The sequence below is a fragment of the Gallus gallus genome, chromosome 10 (genome assembly GCF_016699485.2).
Source record: "Gallus gallus isolate bGalGal1 chromosome 10, bGalGal1.mat.broiler.GRCg7b, whole genome shotgun sequence".
Lineage (NCBI taxonomy): Eukaryota > Metazoa > Chordata > Aves > Galliformes > Phasianidae > Gallus > Gallus gallus.
In genome coordinates, this window is record NC_052541.1 from 10,339,715 (window position 1) to 10,363,404 (window position 23,690).

At 43.5% G+C, this 23,690-nt stretch overlaps 2 protein-coding genes and 1 long non-coding RNA gene across 12 annotated transcripts in view; all 3 read right to left on the minus strand.

Moving 5' to 3' along the window:
- The window catches only part of FBN1 (fibrillin 1), a 146,811-nt gene extending 143,512 nt beyond the window's left edge, over positions 1–3,299 (minus strand). The window contains exons 1-2 of the mRNA XM_015291934.4: positions 3,210–3,299; positions 2,546–2,829 (exon numbers count right to left, since the gene is read on the minus strand). Of these exons, the coding sequence (XP_015147420.1) occupies positions 2,546–2,718 (173 nt within the window). The 5' untranslated portion in view covers positions 2,719–2,829; positions 3,210–3,299. The remainder of the gene's footprint in view (positions 1–2,545; positions 2,830–3,209) is intronic.
- A 112-nt stretch (positions 3,300–3,411) lies between these two features.
- Positions 3,412–18,711, minus strand: LOC112533182. The gene is made up of 6 exons (XR_003077063.3): positions 14,537–18,711; positions 13,838–14,037; positions 13,420–13,529; positions 12,460–12,501; positions 10,428–10,531; positions 3,412–7,592 (listed from the first exon to the last, which is right to left on the minus strand). It is a non-coding gene; the product is annotated as an uncharacterized LOC112533182 (long non-coding RNA).
- A 1,355-nt stretch (positions 18,712–20,066) lies between these two features.
- The window catches only part of CEP152 (centrosomal protein 152), a 32,339-nt gene continuing 28,715 nt past the window's right edge, over positions 20,067–23,690 (minus strand). The window contains exons 26-29 of one of the 10 annotated variants that reach the window (XM_040706631.2): positions 22,147–22,303; positions 21,755–21,909; positions 21,160–21,215; positions 20,067–20,527 (exon numbers count right to left, since the gene is read on the minus strand). In XM_040706631.2, coding sequence (XP_040562565.1) covers positions 21,196–21,215; positions 21,755–21,909; positions 22,147–22,303 — 332 coding nt within the window. In that variant the 3' untranslated portion in view covers positions 20,067–20,527; positions 21,160–21,195. The other 9 variants (XM_040706635.2, XM_040706634.2, XM_040706632.2 and 6 more) reach the window with 9 other exon arrangements.

A 23,690-nucleotide genomic window follows, 5' to 3' on the forward strand; every position in this document is an offset into this window, starting at 1 on the left:
CACAGGAAAGACAGCAAACATCTGCAATCAACAGCCTGCAGTAAAAAACAATAAGATGATCAATTCCCAGAAACAAAGCAGCAGAGCTCAGCCTTCTTCACTGTTGCAAAAAAAAAAAAAAAGACCCAATATTCACAGGGACTTGTTTTTTTAATGCTAAGACACTTCCAGTAGTCATTATAATCAAACACCTACGATGTCTAAACTTTAAGGATTTATCTAAGAATGTATCCTCGTGCTCTTAGCATGAGAGCAAGAGTTCACTTCAAGGGGAAAAAAAAAAAAAACCAACAAGAAAAGAAAGTCTTAGTCATCTACAATAACATCAAATACAGTTTTCCAGCAGCTGTTATGACTTGTATTACAACTCTGATTCCCAAATGTATTTGTGCTGATGAACACGTTAAAAAGTCTTCCTGTAAAATCATATTTTTAGTGTTTTAGACCATTCAATAATGAATTTGCCCTGCCTAACGTATATGCAATTCCTGTCCATTCAAAATATGTTTTCCATCTGGATTTCCAAAGAATTAGTTCCAACCTTGTCTGTTAAAATGACAGTTCTCTTTATTCATCCTGTACAGCACACTACCACACCTAAGGAAATGCTCGCCGTTTCCAAACAGGCCATGTCATGTGGGATTCTCCCCACAAAGATGAAGAGGACTGTGTGTTAACAAAAGGATTCCACCTTCTCCAAGCAGCCTGGGCACTCCCAGCCTCAAGTGAGATTTACAAAAAAGGCCTGTCCACCAAACTAACAGCTTGCTTTGTCAGTCCTGTATCTCAGATCCCGCAATTGCGCTCTATAAGAATCTGCCTTCCCAAGAGCATCATTCAGAATTGTATTATTCCAAGTGTTTGACCAAGATGCAGAATACCTGAATTTGATTATTACCAGGGTTGCGGATTACCAAAGCGATGTGTAACTCACATTAAAATGAAGAACTGTTGCAAAGTACACAGTAAGCGGAAGGCTTCAGCAAACATAGGAATCGTTAGACTGAACGCTGACCCTAACCCATTTTAGCTTCCAAAAAAAATTAACAGTGAGATATCATCTGCTTTATTACACATCTTTACCACTGTCTGAACAGCACAGTTGCATTCAACAAAGAAATGTATCCTCTGCTATGTGCCTCCAGCTCCCACTAAGGCCACCAGGGCAGTGCCCACATGCTGCGTGGCACACTTCGTCCCACAGGTCAGAAAATGGTGTTCGTCAGTCTGGTATTAACTCAGAGCTCTAAAATGAGGAAGTTTACTAAAACATCTTGAAAGAAAAAGGTTCTCTCTGGTAAATATATTTCCTTACAAACTTGCATTACTTGCAATTAGTCCGACAGACTTTGCTACTATAGTCCTTAACTTCAAGAGCATCCTTTGTCAATGAGAAGATCTGCTTTGTCCAACTGCTCCTCTGGCAACAAGGTACGAGGAAATGAAAGGAGCCTGACCCTACCACAGCAGATCCCTGAAAAGCAATGCCAACAGCTTACACGCGTTGGTGTGGAAGAAACACTGGAAACCACCAGCCCTTCCCGGTAGGAAAAAAAAAAAAAAAAAAAAGCCCAGATTTCAAATCTGCATATAAATAAAACTGCAACACAAGGATGAGGAGATCAGCAAGAAATTAAGGCATTCCCATCGAGGCCTCTAAAAAAAAATAAAGTTGTAACAGACCCTTTTGGGGGAACCAAGGAAACAGAGAAAATCCCTTGCATCCTTGCCATAGCACAGCTACCTCTGTACCCTCTTTGTCACATCTGCCCTCTGCGTGACCAGGAACCATCCGGCTGCGGGCTCGGGAGCTCCCTCAGAACACTCGAGGAACCAAACCTCTCTTTTATTTCCCCCTCCACTACCGCGAGGCTTTCAACCTCACAGCAAACCCGCTTTCCAGCCGCACACATATGCAATACCTTTCAGCTGACTGAACGATTATTTTCGCGTCAGAAAGGTGCTCCGCTAGGATTCAGAAAGCATTCTGCCTGACGCAGCTTGACTCTTTCTAAGAGCGCCGTGCTACGCGCGTACCACAGTGCCTCACGGCGCTCTCAGGCTCTAACGAACGCAGGCTCCCTCGAACCAGGCACCAGACAGCTCTGCCGCGAGCGGTCCCCGCTCCCCGCCTCTCCTCAGGTCGCGAATAGCAGCAGATAAGCGGAGCCCGCCGAGCAACGGGGCCACGCGCGGGCAGAAGCCTGAAGGCGGCGGTGGGGGACGACGGCCGAGGGGACGAGCGCGCGGGCCTCCGCGCGGCTCCGCTCCCTGCAAAGCGGGACGGGGGACGCGGGAGGAATGCGCGAGCCCGCAGCGTGCCGCCCGCGCCCCTCCCGGCAGCCGCCTCAGCGGCCCCGCTCCGCAGCGGCTCTCCGGCCCGGGACGCCGCGCAGCCGGCAGGGCGGAGGGGCTCCGCTCCCCGGGGATGCTGCGGGCGGTGCCCGACGCCCCCCGGCCCGAGCCGGCCCCACAGCCCGGGGGCACCCCCGCCCCCGGCAGGCCCCGGCAGCCCCCTCCCTGCGCCGGGACACCCCGCACCTACCCTTTGAGCGCGTCGTGCCCGCCGCCGCCCTGCCCTCTCCTCTTGGCCCGGCTGGCCCGCAGCTCCTTGGCGCTCGCCCCCTCGGAGTGCCCGGCGGCGGCGGCGGCGCCCGCCTGGGACGCCCACAGCACGGCAACTCCCAGGGCGATCCCCAGCAGCCGCCCCCGCCACATCGCGTCCCCCGAGCCCCCGGGCTCCGAGCGGCCGCCGCCTCCTCCTCCTCTCCGCCGCCGAAGTCCGCCGGTCCCCGCCGCGCCGCCTCCGCCGAGCTCCCCCGAAGCGAGCTGTGGGGAGAAAAGGGACGAAGCGGCGTCGGGGGGGGAGCGGGCACGGCCGCCCGAGCCCCCCGCCCCCGCCGGCCCCCGGCCAGCCCGGCGCTACCCGCCCGCGCGAGGCGGCGGACGCGGGGGATGGCGAGGGGCCGCTCGCGGCCGGTCTCCCTCCACCCTCCCTCGACGGACGGCGGTCGCGGGGCTCCCGCACCCGCCGCGGTCCGCCCGCGACCGCCTCCGTCGCTCTCGGAGCCGCTCCGGGGTGGAAGCGCCCGCCCGGCACCGCGGCGAGCCGGGAGCGGGGTGCCCGGCCGGGACGGGGAGCCCCTCGGGCACGGAGCCCCTCGCCCAGCCCGCCCGCCCCGGGAGAGCCCGCTGTGAGGGGCGCGCACCCGCTCGAGCCGCCGCCGCCGGCTGCCGTTCCCGCTGCTGTTCCAGCTGCGGCCGCTGCACCCACCGCTACTCCAGCTGCGGCTCCAGCTGCCCCCTCCCTCCTCCTCCTTTTTCCCCTCCTCTCTCCCCCCCCCTCCTCTTCAAGTATCGCCCGCGCACCGCTTTCTCGCGAGAGAGAGGTGAATAAAAATGTCCCCCCCACCCCCGAACCGCCACCCCGGGAGCTCCGGGGGTGGAAGGCGGCCGTGTCGGGCGCTCGGCGGCCCCGAGCATGAGGGCACCTGCGCCCCGACGGACCCCGGCCCGCAGGCGGTGCTGCCCGGGGTCGGGGCTCGGCCGCTGCCCGCTGCGGTCACCCCACGGGTCCCGGGAGGGGGAGGCAGCAGCGAGAGCTCGGTTACGTTAAGCTGCAGAGTAAACGCCTACAGCGACACGGGGGACTGCCGCAGCTCCGTCTGAAACAGACGAGTTCTAAAGGTACAGTATTATGCATCCAGTTAACAGCGTTCAAAAAGTAAAACATAGCATCTCTACTTCCCTTATAAGGAAAAACAGCAGCGAGGGGAGCTTCACCTTCAAGGATCCCGCATAGCCGACAATACTGCCTTTTACTTAGCATGGCAGAGATAGGGACCCACCGCTTTGAAAGCCCTGGGGCAAAAGCTGAAAGAGCAAGAGTCCAAGTTTGGTACACGTGGGTCAGTACACTATCAAAGTGGCCCCATTTAAATGAGAGAAACCAAGAATTAAGTGGAAAATCTTAATGCCATAGATCCAGTTTTGCTTTATTCCACTGGTAGAAGCAGTGGATTTGTTCATTTGTGGCTCTGATAGATTTTATTAGCATTATCACAGTCACAATTCTGACCCTGGTTTACAGGAAAGCTGAGTTAAGGGCAAGAGAGGCACAGTGAGTACTTTTGTGAATAACTGTGTGTCTTATAGCACTGAATTTCTTGATTCTTGGTCTCCAGCAGCTATTTTTTAGCAAAATGAAAGATGAACTCCTCAAAGTGGAAGTTGCACACTCCACCCCTGGCAGGGGCAATTCGCACACAAGGATGACATAGATCAACTTTCAGTGGTGGAAAACAAACACATTCAATGTGGCCCACGCTAGAATCAACACAACCCATACAATCCAAACTGTTAGCACAGGGCCGGGGGAATGACGAGTCTGCACCAAGGAGTGCCCGCTGGAAATAAAACACAGGCAGGATGGTAGGGGTAACAAGAAAGCTCCGTACATTAACTTCCAGAATTCCACAAGAGATGCTTTTCTGCTCTCAAAATCGCACACAGCTCCTAATGCTAAGGTGGAGTTGCTAACCATGCTGTAATTTACTGATGTCAATGAAAAGCTCTTCTCCAACTCACGGCACTGTTTGAGTTGGAAGGGACCTTTAAAGGCCCTCCAGTCCAGCTCCCCTGCAATGAACAGGGACAGCAACAGCTCGAGCACCAGACTTCAGCTCAGTACTTACAAGACCAAGAAAACTCAAGCCATAACCTGGCCCTAATATCTAACAGATCTGTGGCTTTCTCAGGGTGAGAGAGCACACCCGTATATGCTCCTAATTCTGTACAGACAGCTCCGGAACGACTGCATCCCTCGTCCTTATCAAGGAAAGAAAACACATCCTGCAGTTTGTCCTTCTGGGGTTCTGTTTGTTTTGTTGCTGGCATGCTCTGCTGAGGCTGGCTCACAAATCTGAAGAAACCCACCGCCACCCTGGAATGTAAGAAACTGCAACTCTGAATGAAGTGTCCGGGCAGTGTTGGTTAATAGTCAGAACTCAGTCCCAGGTTAGATTCCCCAGACAGTAGATACAGACCAGAACAACCCTGTTCCAACATATACAGAAAAGACAAAACCAGCAAAAGCAACCATCGTGGACTGAGAATAACCGATATTTATGCATTCAGCTGCTCTTCACTTACTAGTATTTTGGCAGGGATAGCTGAGCACCAGCACAGCTGCCAAGCCACTGCCAAAGGTAATGCCGAGTGTGCTGCGTGCTGCTGGTACAATGTCTTAGGGAAAGAAGGCCCATGTCAGACTCACTGGTACAAGGCTGTTTGCAGCTTAAGTACAATGACGAAATAAAATGATGCTATTTCAAATAAGATGTTTAAATCTCCTTTTACAGTACTATTTGTTTTATATATATACACACACACACACACATATATATATAACACACGTGCAATATCCTTCTAAACATTCACAGAAGCACATAAGCTACTACAGGAAGTGCTGTAGCTGCATGTGCTTGGCACTGTAACAACATTCAAAGCATTTTGTCTGATTTTTATCATAGAGGTAATGGGCAGTCATTTGATTTTGGCCACTCTGGTGTCACTGATTAACACGGCAACAGGAAAACACAGGTACAATATAGACATGCAGTGACATAATAGGAGATACTGACAAAAGAAAGAAGTAATACTGTTCAGGGCACAGCTCTTCAGTGTGTCTGAACAGGCCCGAGACAGTAACAACCCAAACCCTGTGCCACTGTTTTGTAGCCTGTACAAAAGGACACAGTGCAATTAACTGAGTTTGCATGCAGAATGTTACTGATTTGTAGTTTGCACCACAGAAATGTGAGGGAGTTCAATAAATCTGAAACGTTCATTTTCCTGCTACAATCAATGTGGATAAATAGGAATTTGATTTCTCATGCTTGTTTTTCATGTCAGTCTACCACAAAAGGATTTCATAGAGCAGATATTTTCAAGCCAACGCTTACTGAGGTGACAGTATAACACTGTGCAAAGGATTTTGCATTTCCTTAGGAGTGGCAAAGTAAAACTCATTTACAGTAGCAGAGACCAGGTGGTAGCAACTCTCCTTGCAGTTAAGAAATCCAGAAGGTGCAGAACACTGACATGCAATTCTCTTCCTTCACTTACCTGCATGAACAATAAAATCTGACCATCTACTTCACGAAGATAGGAGGTCAGTATCTTTAAGCCACACCAGTGCCAAAAATAAAATGCTGTTAGATATTTAGCAGTTATGTTTATAGAATCTACTGGTAAGCAAGTGTAAGTTGTAACAGGAATTTTGGTTTACTATTTATTCTAATGTTCTTTTGTTTGCAGCGTGCTCTGTTGCAACAGCTTCAATTTTCTAGATGAATTAAAAAAAAATGTCCACCCTATATGCCAGGCTAAGGGGATGATTTTCTCATATCTTCGAGGACATTTAATGATGTATTATTTGGTATCTTGCATGGTTGCAGAAATATGGATTACACTATATGAAGTAATGTTACATGATATGTGGGCTGTCCGTTAATTAATCTAGTGAAATATGCAGCACATCATCAACTGGTGATGTGTCATTTTAAATAATATGTTTACATACTAGAAGTATTTAAATTATTCACAGCTTTAAGATAGTGCCAACCTGGGTTCTCCAACCACTAGAAAAATACACTGTCACAGGCAAAAGATTTACAGCAACTTCTGCTCTCTGCTGCTCAGCAGAGCTATGAATAAGGGTTATCCATGCACATTCCTAATAGCACTTGAGTATTTTCAAACATTTTGGGCTTTGAAGAACACCTACATAAATGGATTTCTATTCAGCCCCAGAAGTACTTGTCATCCACTCAAAGGTTTCATTCAAGAAAACAAAGCAGTAATTCTGATGATCCAGTTGATCACCGTCCCTAATGGCAAAAAGCTGAACGTTCAGATTAACTGGGATCGAATCCAGAACTGAGAGATGCTGAGAACAAAGCATATAGCATTATGGTTATGTGCCTAGAGGGATTTGACATCACACATAATCAACTGCTTATTCGGAACGTCAGTTCTTCCAGATGATTGTCAGTGACAACCCCAGAGGATCTGATAGCATTTCTTGGAGGTTGAGGGTGGTATGGATTACAACCGGAGCCAAAAAGCAGGGGAGAATAGTCATAGTTAAATGAATTATATCAGGGGATGAAGACAGACTATCTTTGTGTCCAAGCTGATACCCAACTGCAATGACCCAAAATATTTACATAGCAACTCCCCCCCAATCCCCTAAACACACACACCCTTTAAAACAAATCAGGTGCATTCCTCTAATAAAAGATACATAGCAAGCCATACCACAGTGCACTGCCTCATGCTTATCAGCATCACAGATAGAAATACTCCATTCTATACTGTGACGGCATTATTAGGATTGAGCTAATCTTTCCAGACATACCTGTTCATCCTGCTATTCTATCTCCATAAAACTGGAGAACTGAAGTTTTTGGTGCCAGTGTTCTGTGTCCAGCAGCAGGGCTGTGAAGCACCATCCTTCCCCTTTCCTGCCCTGCAGTGAGCTGGTCCTTCTCACGTCAGGCAAACATTCCTCCCTCTCCTTCTGTAGGATGCTTATGAGAATTTGCATATTCGTTAGACCTTTATATTGGTTTGAACATTTGCAAAATTATAGATATATATATACATATATATGTATATATACATACACATACACACACACATATAGACATATATATCTATCTTACTGCATGGAAGTACTATGGTAGAGTTGGGAGTTTATTTCAATTCTATGAATTTTTTGCAGTGTTTTTTAGATCTGTAAACTGACCCACATGAGGAAAAATAAGTATGTCCATTGTACGTATTTGTTAATAAAGAAAGCCTTGATTAAGCCAATGCAAACAAACGCTGTGGGAAGATTTTGGTGTGTGTAAATTTTTTAGGTACACTGTAAGCACAGTGAGTGATTACATCCAAACAAAAGTTGAGACCAATCAACTGTTTTAAATCTAAATTATCAAAAAAAAAAAAGTAACAAAACAAACTATCACCCATTTTTCTATTGGCTATTTGGTCAGATTAGCTGTGCTAATTAGCTGTGAAATCCATTAACGATAGCTCTGGGGGGACAAGTTTCACTTAAGACTTTTATTTTATTTTTACAAAATTAATAAGAGGCTCACTCTGTCAATTTAGTTTATAACGGAGGAGGAGTAAATCCAATCCTGCCTCAGAATGTAAATCCATAATTTGATAGGCTGTGTGAGGTGCTGGGATAACATCTCAGTAGTACTGTAGGAATTGAAAGAAGGGCACTTGTGGTGCAGACATTGGAGGCCTGTGCACCACTGGAGAAATTCTAGCTTTTTATCTCAGCTGCATCTCAGATGACCGTAAAGATACTGATTTCATACAGGTTTGGTATATCTCTCTCCTATTTATGCGTGCGGAACAGTTTTAGTACAGAAATTGTCATCGTAAAGGAAACAATTCATCTGATTTAGAAGAGCAAAGCACATCTTGGTATAACCCCACCAAAATCTGGAGAATTCAAAGAATGAGTGGACTTGTCCCCACACAGGTCTGAAGGAAATGGGTGACCTTCCTCTGCTAAAGCACCCGGATTTTTAAGCATCAGTGACAAAGAAATCACAAGGAAACAGAAATGCCCTAATTCAGATACCTTTTTTTCCTCAGTACTGCTTTAAGGAAATTTCAGTACCACATTCATAGATATTTTCTTTCTGAAACTATGTTTTAAATCAACCTTCACCTAATAAGAGCGACCCAGCTATACTACATCTCCTTATACTGAAGACATACGAGATCACATTAGCAGCTACTCGTGTGCCCTGAAGAAAAGCTAAGTGAACTGGAAGAAAACCTACAATTCCTATTCTGTCTTCCAGGAAGGGGAAGCACAATCTGGTTTTGTAAGACTCGTGCTGAATAGAAACACAACTGAATATACAGAGGAAAAAAAAAAAACAGTTCTAAAAAAATCTCAGCCCAATACAGCACACACTGACGTGCATTCAATTCTACACTTAGAAATTTTAAAATAACAATTGTTTCTTTGATTTAAATATATAACAGCCTTAGTGCAAGCAGAGGAAATATACATTCTTGTTCTGTCAGCTATAACTCTGTCAAATTTAATGGGAATTTTGCCAGAGTAACAGTTGCAAGACTACTTCCCTCAATCTTACATTCGTCCCAGGTGACCCTTTAAATCCCACCTGTAAGCACAGAAGTAAAGTGAAAGAAATTTCATGGCTTAGCATGAAATGTCAACTGCTGGGCAAATTTTCAGGCTAAGGCATTGAGCAAAACGGATACAACTTTTTATGAGAATTATTTCATTCCAAGTGGGTGGAAATCAGTAACTAGCCTCTTCTTGTAGATCTCATTTATTCAGAACTCCCTACTGACTCAAACAAAGACAGCTGAATCAGGCCCTACATTCCTTCAGACATTGTGTCAGCAAGGGATTGGGTGTCTCTGCCTCTGTTTTCCATCCCACTGTTCCTCTAGCTATGAGATGTCTCGGTTGATAGGGAGTTTCCCCATGATGCAGTTGAAATAATAAAATAGGTAATAGGAGACCAGGGATTAGACTCTGAACCCACCACATGTCATATACGAGGCCCTTCCTTTGAGAAATAACACTATGATAACATTGCATATGGACTTGGTGCGCAATCAAACACAAATTTATGTTGTGGAGCTCATCTGGTACCAACATATGAGCAGAGCGTTCAGGCCTAACCCAGCAGATCCCTGAGGCAATTCCTCAGCCTCTCTGAGACAACCTATTCCACTGTTTGACAACTCTCATTGTGGTGAATTTTTCCCAGTGCTTAATAGGAGTTTCTATTGTTAAAACTTCTGCCTGTTGTTTTCTTATCACTGCTCACCACTCAGGAGAGTCAAGCTCTTTCTCCTCTGAAAACTGCACTGAGATTCTCCTTAACCTGCCCTCAGAGGTCACTTCTTTATCTCCTAACCATCCTGGTGTCCCACTGTAAGGCTCACTAAGCTGGTAGTGCTTTTACTGTTTGGTACTGAGGTGCCCAGAACTGGGTGCACTGCTGCCAATGTAGTCTCCCAAATGCCAACAGAGGGGAAAAATCACTTCTCTACACTGCCTGGTTATGTTCCTGCTAACACTTCTGTCTGCAGTAGGTCTTCACTGCAAGGGCACACTGCTGACTCACGTATGATAGTGATTAGTCTCCAGCCAGTGAAAAGTTCAGTACAGCTCTGCTCTGCTCTTTCCTTTATTCAGTAACTTTCCAAAGGCTGACTTCATTTCCTCAGCTTTTCTAGATACCGGTCAACTCAGTGAGACTCATCTGAAGTCTGTGAATTCTTACTGGACATAAAATCATTCTGGGACATTTTTTCCTCCATCCTGTCTGTCTACAGAGCTAAAACTTACTTACTGAGACTCAGCGCGGGGGCTGTTCCACCAGGCTCATAAAGCATCAGCAGGCAGTCCTCATTGTCTCAAAATGCCCGTCAGCTGCAAGGTTCTTTATACACCACACTGGATAGAATATAATCCAATTATATTAGCATGTACTTCCTGAATATACTCTGTATCAAGCTGCAGTACTGTTTCATGGTTATATTCATCCCACAGAAGTCAATATGAAATTTCCTATTACCTTTAAAACTATTTCATTTCATTATTGGTCCATTCCCATTTATGCACTGGCTCAGCTTGCAACAAGCTGATTGTGTTCTAAAACAAGTAGCTATAAAGCACACAAAGCAAATAAACCAGGTTGCATTTCATTTTAAGGAAACACAGGAAATAATAATTGCAGTTAGGTCAAAACTGTCTTATTTTTACAATGAATCAAATGAAGTTAAGGAAACCATTTGAGTAGGAAGTCACAGTAGATTCCAAATACTGCAGCTCTAATTGGGAACAAGATGGGATGCAGGAGGAAACCTCTACATGCTTTTAAAACTCCCTTTTTCTTCCCTACAAGGAGGATTACAATACATGGATAATTTAAAATTCATTTTTTAGGACTCCTGAATTGTGAATAAATGGTACCTGTGTTTCTAGTATAAATTATTCAGGCTACAACGTAAGTAGAAGAGTTTCTAACAATAACAAATACGTTTAAACCTTATTTTGTTTGTCCTCTGAAAAATCAGTATTACTGTGGAGGACAGAGAGGAGTTCAGAAGAGATTGCACTGCTGCATTTCTTTTTTTAAAGAGACAGGTTTTTGACATTGTCAGTTTTAAATAAAAACGTTGAAAATCATTTCTAGCTATGTGAAATCCTTCCCACACCAACAAAAACACCACATAACTTCAGACAAACAAGAACAGAAGTCATACAGGCACGCGGTCAAGTAGAGGAAATGTCATCTGACACCCATAAGGGAGAGCCAAGGAAAAGTACTTACGGGTGGGAGATGCTTGGGAAAATGGGGATCTGTATCTATCCATCTATAGATACATGGATATATGGTAAGGCTGACTTTTCCCACTCCTGTTTGTCACTAAAAGGAAGGAAGTCTAATTTGATGGATAAAACAGTGGGTGGTGTAAATAAGGAGATTCAAGCTGCCTTTTCAAGATAAGTTAATCTTCCAGAGACTCCAGTCTGGACGCATTTTATGATAAACTATTGGGAAAACAGAGTTTCTCTGCACTGCAGTGAACTGGAGAAGCTTCATTTGGCAATACAAGCCTAGTCCAAAGCCTGAGATCACTTTTTTCCCCTTCATTTATTTCAGTGGACTTCAGAACATGCCCTGGCTGCGGTGTTGTGAGTACTATTCCATCAGTTAAACTTAGATAAAGCGATGGAGTTCCTGACAACAGCATTACATGGATTCTGATGCATTATGGAAAACTGGAAACAATTCCTTTCATACAGTTGGCTACGATGCCTTTCCTCCTTTTCAAAACACGCAGTCATCACCATTATTTGGCTTATAGATGAGGCTTTTTACTTATGTGGCCGAGTTTTTGTCTCTAATAGTGAAAGAGCAACAAGTTCTTGCAGTTTTGCTGGCTAAATATTCAGATTCCTGCATGGTGAAAATACAAAGAAATCTTTGCAACGTTGTCTGAAACAATAAATTAACACTTGTTGAATTTACTCCAACTCATAAAAACCAAGTGTTCAGAATTCACATACATACCATGCTCTAATACACACGTTCAACAGTAACGAATTCAGAGCTTAATGTGTTATAAAAATAACTGCACTATTATATCAGTTCAGTGGATCCCTGATATGCATATGTGCTGATGAAGATCATTCTCCGTGGGAGGCTGGAAAAACGTGCTTTTCCTAGGGAATCTCAGCATTTGAAATATTGGCCTTTTCCCATTATTTCGCTGCTTGTTTGGGGGATTTTGTTGTTAGCAGTGGCTTTTGCCCATCGCCGCAGCAGTATAATAAGCTGCAATTTAAGAGCCTAAGCAGCTCTGGTAGCTACTCACACTCCTTTGATAGGTTTGCTTCACAAGTTGCTCTTCATCTCCCTGTGGTGAAAAAAAGATAAGTATAATACTACTTGCAAGAGAAAATGGAAAAACAATAATCAAATATTTTTAAGAAAGGACTACCATTGACGACCGAACCTCATAGCATGAAAAGTTTAGCTCTATGCTTAACCAAGTAATGTTCCATAGAAGACATGGATTCTGGCATATCTGGGCCTACTTCTGTGCTCTCTTAACTCTAACAGAAGGACCAGAGTAGAAGAAAACCTAAGTAACAGCTTCCGTTTGTGTTGAATGCAGGTGGGATTGAGCCCAGGCAGATGCTAGGAAATACAACAATGCATTAATTCAGAAGAAAAAGCATGCTGACCTAAAAGGTATAATCTGTAGGAAGGAGGCATAAACTGTTGGGAGTTGGATGCTTTGCAGAGGTCCATTCCAACCTCAAATATCCTGTGAATGTGGTATAATTTACTAAATTTAATTCTGCCCAAAATAAATAGGAACCTGCCTTACCTCACCAGGAGGTGAGGTAAGAGCCCACCTGACAAGTAGGCTCTTAGCCAAGATGAAACCTTCTTGAACTATTAGAGAGATTCTAAGAAGGTGACCGAGCACTGGAACAGGTTACATGAATATGTTGTAGAGCCTCCTCCCTTGGAGACGTTAAAAGCCCTGTAAAACTGACTCTGGGTGGTCCTGCTTGAACAGAGGTTGGACCAGATGACCTCCAGGGCTCCCTCACAAACTCAACCATTCTGTGATCTGACAGAAAGGGTTATAGGGATGATGAGCTTTGTACTGGGATACATCCAACCATTTCTTCTTCCATACTTCTACTACGGCACAGCAGATTGTCTCTCCTTTGGAGACCTGGAGTCTTCGAGTCTGAATCCACACTGACCAAAATCCCACTTCCCTCTAAGCACAGAGACACAAAGTTCTACTTAGACTCACATGCTAAGTCACAGAGCTCTTAAATGACCCGTTCGCTTCTTGCAGGAGGAGCATACACATTCCTGAAGTTGCAAGCCTATGGAACTCCTACATGGATTTGATGCAGAGAGCTGCAGGGATGAGTAAAATCAACATCATCAAAGGAAGCAGAGACATTTCTTTGATCTATCAAGCCCAAGTGCCCACATTGCAATGTTGGAGTGACACAGCTGGGACACACCTCCATCCCCTGCAGGATTGCCAAGTATCAGATAGGACACCCAAAGTGGCAGTGGATCCTTCTCTGCGCAGGCCTATGCACATCCTCAGGCAGAGCCTCTTAGCTCATTTGAGTAAAAAAAAACCTTTCTGCACCAGCTGCCTGCTGTGTGGTTTCTACAGCTAAAGAGATGACTTTATGTCACAGTACATATCTTACCTGCTTCCTACACGTGTACATGTGATTGATTTTGATCTTGCTTGACTGTTGACTCTGCTGTCCAAGAGAAGAGTTGAGAACAAGTTAAACTCCTTGGTTGATGAATTGGTCAAAGGGACTGCTCAGACATACAAAATGATAAGTAGAGTCAAAGCATCCACTGGCTCAGTTCCTGTTTATTAGAACTATCTGTTAATGACCTAAAAGGGAACAACATTGAGAAATGTAGGAAATAGTTTCCCCAGCTATTGGTTGTTATAACATGCATCACTGACAGGCATAGCATCTCTTGCAAGAACGGAGCAGGAAGACAAAAGTTAATTTTTATGATAGATTTTACTTTTCAGATTTGGTTTCCTTCCAGCTCGGAATGAAACTGAGATATTTAAGTTTTCCACATAAGAAAAATCTGGGAGGAAAAATTAAAAAAAAAAAATTCAAAAAAAAAAAAAAAAGAAAAGAAAAGCCCAGTTTGTATCTCCTAAACTGTTTCATTTTGATTTTGTCTTTCTTGAAGTTGTAAAGGTTTACAAACTAAGACTGATTTCAAAACAAAAGGTTTCACTCAAATAGTAATAAAATGTGTTCATGCTGGGAATGCTTCTATTTTTTTTTTCCCATAGCTAAATATGAAGACAAATACAGATTTGTGATGTATTTTTAGACAGATAACATGATCTTTAATTGTAAGTAGTCAACCTTTTCTTTATTGACTGTGTCCTTCTTCTTTCCCTTTCTTTTCTTCCAAATAATACTCCAAGACAATCTAGGAAAAAAAGAGCAAGTTCCAAACAGGTTGTTTGAAAAGAGCAGCTGGCTTCTGAAAAGCAAATCCTCAATGTACATATTTCTTAATAAATTTCTGAGCAGAAAAAGGAGAAAGGAGTCATGCATCTTATGTTCTCCAAGCCTACTGTATAAGCAACTCATTTCAAAGCCTTTAAAAACAGACCCTAGAACACAAGAACAAATATGGCAAGAAATGTAACTGCTGCTTTACAAAGCCTGTGCTACATACCTCTGCATTGTTGGTTACAACATCAATAATATGAGCAAAGAGCCAGGGGGATTATTGACAAGTGGCAGTTTCCATTCTGATCCTGTATGTTCTCATCTGTTTCCCAGCTAGTAGAAGCTTCATCCTCCACAAAGTGGCCAGTTGGCAAGCTTAAAAGGCAGATCCCAGTCATTCAGCAGCCTCTGCATGTCCCACAGCTTGTAGAGGCTCAAATGACATTAGGTGCACAATAAAACTGACATATGTCACAGAATGAAAATAGAGCAATACAGATGTGATTGGTTTCTGCTGACGTTTCTACATCCTTGGTTGCAGTTTGAGTCACTAACGTTGAAACTAAAGTCCCTTTGAAACAAGTTGGAAGGCATAGGGAAAAAATGGCTCAGTACACAGCTTTAGGATTTGTTAATGCATGTTGATTTTAAAGCTGTGGGTGCAGACTGGGTTTTACTAGAGTCAACATAAAAAGAACAGTTTAGTTTAGGGAGTTACATTGACAAATGTCTGGTTTCACTGCAGGAAGAGATAATGAGCAGAGGAGTGAGTAGTTAACAGTTGTTTCTTTCTTTTTTTTTTTTCTTTCAGATTATTAACATCATCCTTAAATCTATTGTGATTAGGCGTTATATAAAAGTACATATGGTATAAGACCACTAGAGGGGAGTAAAGTAACTTAAAAGTGAATATTTCCTCTATTCAGTTTTGCTGTATAAATTGCATTTAAACGTGCTAATTAACAGCCATAGTAAAACCAGAGTATTAAAGCATTGCATTTGCTTAACATTCTAAAGCAAAGTTGATTAGATAATTACAGTACTCCTGTACCATTGTCCTCTCTCACTAGGCTGCAGGCTTGACAGGGAACATTCATCATCTGGATGAAGCCAGAACACCAGGGATGGCATCCAGCCAGAACATTTGGCAACAGACATGAATTTCTTTACTCGTATTCAGATTTACAAAAACGTATCATTACATGATGGAAACAGACTTATTTTATCAAGTGTTAAAAAGCTTGCTTGGTAGGTAAGCATATACAAGAGGCAGGAAAACAAGAATCTTTGTTCTCACATAGATCACTGCTCCAAGTCTACACAACACTGAAATATTTGCCCAAGCAATGAGAACAGAGAGAAAACCATGATTAATTTGGAAGTGTGAAGTGCTCTGCAACAGAATGCTGGGTGAAATCTCACTGCAGCTGCAAGTAATGTGCTCCTGTATCACTGCCAGGTTACCATCGTCTCCATTGTAACCCATCTACACTGTGGGAGACAAGACTGTGCAGTGAATCTGCACAAAAGAACAAACATTTAAAATAAATTTCAATGGGAAATCTTAGCAACTCCCACAGAACAAAAGGAAACATGAGAACAGAGTTCCAACAGTAGAAGAATGGCTTTGACAGCATATTTTAAGGATGAATGACTGAAACATATATATGTGTCTGTGTATCTGAATACTTCTGGGAAGTGTACCCAGCTTGAGATTTTATGGGAAAAGAGGCACTATATGGTAGTTAGTAGATCTCCAAACTTCAGTGGGAAGTACCAACTTAGCAATTGAAAAGTAAAATAAGAGATGAGGGCTGTAATGAGATAGGAAATTCCAAAGGTGCTAAGGAGAGCCTGGAAACACAAGCCAGAGTTTTCCTTTGTGACATATCCACAGATCACACCTACTGAACATTAATTTAATCATAGCAAATCTTAAAATACATCCATAATCACGGATGGGGCGTTCTACAAACACAGTAGAGACTCAGCAGAACTGACCAACAGCTGAACCAGGCTGAAGACTGTCAAGCGTGGTTGGGCCAGTACTGTTGGGTCCAACTTTTTTCCCCATTTACTATTTGTGGTCCTTCAGACTCTTCCTACACTAACAGGCAGTAACAGACCTATCCATCTTAAAAGACGTCTTATGCAAGAAAGATTAATAGCAGCAGTGTTAGTTAAATGAAAGTAAATTGGGGAGACAATAGTTTTTTTTTAAACATGCAGATAAAAGAAATCCCCATTCCACATCCTTGGTACATTGCAGAAGTAATAATGGCCTTAAGAACAGAAAAAGAGCTCAGGTAAGACACAAAGGGAGTGGAGAATTAGACTTCAAGCATTAAGAATAATGAGATACTGAAAAGGATTTGTCTGGGTAGTTGTACAGCCTCCATCACTGGAGCTCTCGCACAACATGTTGGACAAACAACCATTAGGACTGACATAAGCATAGCTGACTGCACTGTGGCAAGAATGGAATGACTTCTTTAGAAAGCTAAAGGTAGAGAAGATCTGTGGTATTACATAGTAGTAATTCATGAATATCACACATGAATCAGATAAGAAAAATAGTATCTGTCACTCTGGTGAAGAAGTTTATACAAATAAATACCCCCCAAGTGGTGGAACAGGACAGAGGGGAAAACATTCTTAAAACAACATGATCTTCAAGCAGAAGGGAAAAAAAAGAGTCCATGCAAAGCCAAAGGGAAACAGAAGTTAAGATTAAAATTGATGAAGAAAAAAAATAAGAAGGCTAAGTGCAAAGGCAAATAAAACAGGCTCATGTAATGACAGATTTTTTATGTGTGTTTTTTTTTTTTTTAAGAAAGGAAAAGGGGATAAACTAGACTAGAACAGATCACAAATGAAAGAAGTATAAAAGCATAGTAAAGTCATCGAGTATTTAAAAGAAAAGTAACTTAGTGGTTAAAGCTCAATCCTACAATTTAAGAGACCTTCTGAACTGACTTTAAAAGCTACTTCACCTCTCACAGCCTCAGTCTCAACTCATAACTACTCTTCTGCACAGGAACTTGCTGTGGTAGGAGACAGGGTTTCAAATGTGTACATACAACCACAGAAAACAAAGAATGTGGGATTCAAATCTTGTTATTGCTAGATCTATTCTGAAGCATTTTCATTAATAGCTGCGGATGTTGCTCAAAGATGCCACTGTAGAGATGAGATAAAACACTGAATGTATCCTCAGAATATGCACGAGTTACAGACAAATCCAGTTATCCATCACCCCTGTTATAAATATCACACAAATACATCATCAGTGATGAGAACAGCTCTTCTGCATTACTAACAGCCCTAGAGAAAGGCAATGGTGAAGCAGATCCCAGCCACTGGGAGGGAAAGCAGGTGATGGTTTTTTCAGGAGGCACATTTAACCATATAAAAGATGAGCAAGATCTGTATAAGAGATGAATTCTAATTAGCATCTAAATAGAGTATGAAAAAATGCATCTTGGAAATAGCTATTCTGTTGGTATTTTAGTATGAAATTGAGTGACACATATTTACATACCTGCAAGATAAATCACTTCAAGAAAATACAGAGAACACAAATACAGCAGCAAAACAAAAGTACCACTGCACTGTGCCACTCTGGGGATGAAAATATTAAACAGAGCTTGAGGAAAATAGTGCTGAACTGCAAACATCACTGGAACAAAACCAGAACTCTGGATACCATATAACACATGCAGTATTAAAACAAGGAGCCATCTGAATGAAAAAGGCATAACAGGACATGAAGAATTCTTGAACAAAACAGATAAGTCATTTCAGAGTATAACCCACTTTGTGAAAACATATGGCCAATTTATTTTAAGATATTTTGTGGCTATGCATAGTGGAACCAAGAGTAACAAGTGCTACCACATACATTACACAACAGTACATCCCCCAGTCCTAAAGCTGACAGCTGTTCAGATTCAGGAGTTGCCACATCCTATGCTAGCCTCTCATTGCTGCTTTTTTCCTATGGAAGTCAGGAAGAGGACCAAGCAGTGCTTTTGACCAGGACCTGCTGATTCTTAGGCTAAGCATCTCCTTGTTCCTGCAACATTACTCACCAGGGAATGATTGGTGCTGCTTGAATATGGAGCTTCACTTCAGGCCTCAGGAGTTGATTTTCCTTATGGAAAAATTAAAATTCCACCAGCAGAATTCTTTGGAGACACACAGTAAATACAAGTAAATACGTGCAAGGTTTTAACTGATTATTGTAATTACATCTGTATTCTCACACAGGCGTTTATGTTTAGGCCATTCATGTTGCATGGAGCTAGGATGTGATAAAAATATAACAGCAACCACCTAGATTTAAACATTATCCCTCTTAGTAGTAGAGATTAGAACAATTTTTCTTTCCCCTCCTTCCTCTTTCATCAATCTGCTTAACATCTTCTACCTGTCCCACAAGAGAGGACGAACGCATACAGGAGAACCTTTCCTTACAACACATGAAGGAGCACCCTGAAGAAACCATCACCTGCCTTCCTCCTGGTGGCTGGGACCTGCTGAACCTTCGCCTTTCTCCAGAGCTGTCAGTAATGCAGAAGATCTGTTCTCATCACTGTGGGACCTCAGCTCCCAAAGGAAACACATACAAAACATTAACTGCTCAAACCTTTAGTGCAAGTGGGGTCATCAAGAATTTCATTCGGCTCTAAAATGCACAGAACATGTTTACTTCTGCAGATGCACGCTTTCTTCATCCAAACAAACATTTCTAAACTAGCCCAAGGAATAGGTAGCTATGATAAATTGACTTAAACACCTGTTCAAGTACCGCTTACACAGAATAAACATACTTTTTTGCCTTGTGCTATGTGGGGGAAATGTTTGAACAAACCAAAAAAGCCACTCTGTATTGAAAAAAGAGCCTCCCCATAGGTTTAGAGGACAACCAGAAAAAACTTTTACCCTGCACGCAAGGCCACAGTTATTTCCTCAGCTTAGAGATGGGAATTTGGACCTCAAACAACCACAGCTCATGTTTGTATAGGCACAAGCCGTCTCTCGTGGCCTCGTTTCGCTCCCACTGACGATCACAAACCCCTCCTTCACCAAAAGGGAAGTGGGGCAGCGTTTATGGGCAACATTAAAGGTCACCAAGAAATTGAGAGCTCTCATTCAACCACCTGACCAAGCCTCCAGTCACAAAACAGTCTTGCTGACCAAGAACTGTAATGCATTCTGCCATTTCAGGCCAGCTGGCCTGAAATACAAACAAGCAGCACATTTTTGCAAAGGAAGCTAAATGCGTTTTTCTCCCTAAGATTCCTCCTGGATTTTGCACTCTTTTCCTCTTAAAGGAAAAGGTAAACAGAAATCTATCAGTTGAGCACACACAATCGTGTCTTGCAGCAGTGTATAACTGAGTGACGTTGGTCAGGAAATGGACTCAATAGAACAGTTTTTCTCCATTTCTTTTTATTTTAGTATTTTATTCCTTTCAAATCAGGAACTGCTAATGATCTATGCTCTTGGTTTGTTAGCAGCTGTAGAAATTAGGGCCTCTTTTTGCACTGAAGATATTTCCATTGCCTTTCATGAATTATCTCCAAGGAATAATAATGTTTTCTGCAGTGAAAAAGGACTCGATGTAAGGACTCTCTACATATTATGCATCACTTCAAAAAGCACCTGAACTTTTATTCCCAGTATGAACATTCTAAGTTTCTGTTTCAGTCTGCATTGTATCAAATTATTGTTTCAAGTCACGTGGCACGCATTTCTGAACACCTTTATCGTTAGCTTCATCAGTAACATTTTCACCACAAGATTTGCTTTCCCTATGGTTTGGCCTAGTTTGAGACAGACAATCATTTCTTCAGCACTCTACTCCAGTAGACAGGTCAGAATTTCACAGCAGAGCTAGAACAGGAGGGAAGGGAAAAGATTGAAGGAAGGAAACGTTAACAGTGGAAGAAAAAAATAAAAGAGGATGTAGGTTGGGCTTTTTTAGATAACACACCTGCATTTTCATCACAGAATCATCAGAGTTGTTTTCTTTTGATGCAGTCCAGGATATGGTTAGCTTTCTGGGCTGAGGGCATGCTGCTGGCTTACGTTTAGCTTACCATCCACCAGTACCCATAAGTCCTTTTCCATAGGGCTGTGCTCAATCTTTTCATCCCTTGTATTGATAGAGTGAGTTGCTGCAACCATGTTTGTACTTCGATTTGTTGAACTTGATGACATTCACCTGGGCCCACTGCTCAAGACTGTCTAGGTCTCTCTGGATGGTATCCCATCCCTCAGGCATGTTGACTGCACCACACAGCATGTGTGTGCATATGTGGTCAACACATCCACAAACAAGCTGAGAGAGCATTCAAATCCCACTGTCAGTATCACTGATGAAAATATCAGCACTGGTCTGAGTACTGACCCCCTGACTCATCACTGATCTCCATCCAGACGCTGAGCCATTAGTTATCACTCTCTGGGTACAATTACACAACCAGTTTCATGTTCATTGAACAGTCCACTCATCAAATCCATACCTTTTCAGTTTGGAGAGGACGTTGTGAGGGACAGTGTCAAAGGCCTTCGTGAAGTCCTGGTAAATGATATTTGTGACATTTTCCTTGTCCATTGATGCAGTTATGCCATCGCAGAAGGCCACTAGAAGGTTGACCAGACAGGACTTGCCCTTGGTGAAGCTGTGCTGGTTATCCCATATCACCACCACATATTCCACATGCCTTAGCACAGCTACCAGAAGGATCTGCTCCATGATCCGTACCAGCACAGAGGTGGGGCTGACAAGTCTTCAGTTCTATGGATCATTCTTTGTATCCTTCTTAAAAATGGGTGTGACATTGTCTCTTTTTTTGCCACCAGAGACTTCATCGTGACTTTTCAAACACCACTGAGAGTGGCTTGGGGACTACAACATCCAAATCCCATAGGAATATGGGATGCAACAGATCAGGACCCAAAGACTTAGGTATGTTTAGGATCCTCAGGAGGTTGCAAACCTAATCTTAGTTTAAAGTGCGAGGGACACTGTTCCACCTATCCCCACCTTCCGATGTAATTACTGTGTGCCTTCCATCAGTATAGTGAAGAAGCAAACAGATAAATAACCCAACATACCCGAGCGGGTAGTTCTGCACTGCAGTGTGTGTCGAAGAGGTGTTTCCAGTCCTTTAGCCATTGTAACAAGCTTGCTGGCAGCATTCATTATTTTCTTTTCAGCTCTGCCGATAACCAGAGAACATGACAAAAATTGAAGATCTCCAGACTCTGCACTTTACAGAAAAGTAACGACAACAAAAGACAAAGAACACTGAGAAGACAAGGTGTCAGACAGCTCAGCCATTCTCTGTCAGCAAGCTCAGCAGTGACTCCGCACCCGTCTCATCAGATCAGGCCAGACTAATGCTTGTGCCAACATAGGACGAACAATGCTAGTGGACAAACAGTGCTATACTCAAGTTTACATAACTCTTTCAAAACCAAAGATACCCAGTCACGCTGGAGCTTACCCTTCCTGTTTCCCATTATCAGTAAGAAGCTGTTGAAGACACGTCAAGTAGTACTTCCGCATTTTCCGTGCCGTCTCCTGGCGCTCCCTGAGAACCTCCGCTTTAATCATTGCAGCAGCTCTCTCCTTACTTTCACGGATATAACACAGCATATCACCTACAGGAACACACGTCATCAGGGACAGCTCTGCCACAGAGAGGAGAGAGAGAGGAAGAAAACACCACCAAAAGGACAGCTCAGTGGACCTGCAGCGAGGGCCCACATTTACCAGCCAACCTTCTGCCCAAATCCACACACCCACCGTGGTCCACAGGTTCCACGCTGCTGAAAGACCAGAGCCAGCCCCTATAAAACATCAGACACAACAACCTAATTGGCTCAACCTGCACCTCCATCAGCATGTAGCTCAAGGTGCATGGGTTTGGGATGAATGCTGGTTGGTACATCCAGGGCTTGTACCATCTAAAAAACAGAAATTAGTGCAACAAAGCAGGGACAGCGTAACAATGCTTCATCCGTGCAATGAAGCTTGTCCAAGACTACGGCAACATTCCCACCAGTAAGAAATTAACTGGGCATTCTTAGGGGACCTGGCTGTCAGACTCCCAGGCCAGCTTAACTGAATGAAGAAGTAGTGAGTAAATGATTTAGCTCTCCTAACCTTTTAACTGAACCTGCTGTACTTACTTTCTATCTTGCTCACAGATTTAATCTACTGAGCACACAATTCTTCCAGAGTGGCTCCTTTCACAGAGCCACAGGATGAACAGGCTTTTGAGACACTTCCCTTGGACTGTAACCTGAAAAGCATACAAGTCACACAGCGTTAAGAGCAGCGTAGACCTTACAAGTCCTGGCACACAGTCTCTTTCTTTTCCAGCTCCTGGCTGCAGTGTCTACAGCACAAAACTTCCTGAGACCAGAGGTTCTTTTTTGCACCTTGCTCAACTGAAACAACAAACACTAGAAGTCACCCATCACTCAAGGGTCCCAAATGAATCATACACAACCTTGCCATTTCCATCCTATGCTAAGGAAGCATACTGCGTACCAGTCCAATTTCAGTAACCACAAGAGCCTGGATGTCACTTACAGAACCTGCAGCAGCTCCAATCAAGCCACGCAGCCTTCACAGCCTCAGCACGCTCCCATCAACAATCAGATGCACAGGTCTCAAAACAGGCAGCAGCACGACACCGGGAGGTTGAACTGCCACTTATCAACCCCTTGTTTATTTCTTTTTCAAGCCAACAGCCAAACAGGGCCTGCTGGAGTCAGCTGAAGGAAACTCGCCCAGCTGGGAAGACTCACACGCGGCTGGGTCGAGTTAAGCTAAGAAATTTACAAAGACTGGGCTACTTCCAGGGGAGCAACGGCTGCTTTCTATAGCCAGCACAGGGAGCTCGAGAGGCACAAGGGCTCTGCTGCCTGCATTGTTTTGCATTTAATAGATGGCTTGTTATTTTGGTGGTGAAGGAATTCAAGCCGCGTTACAGGCACAAAGCCAAAGACTCTCTGGGGCTTTCTCCCTTTATGTTTTTGG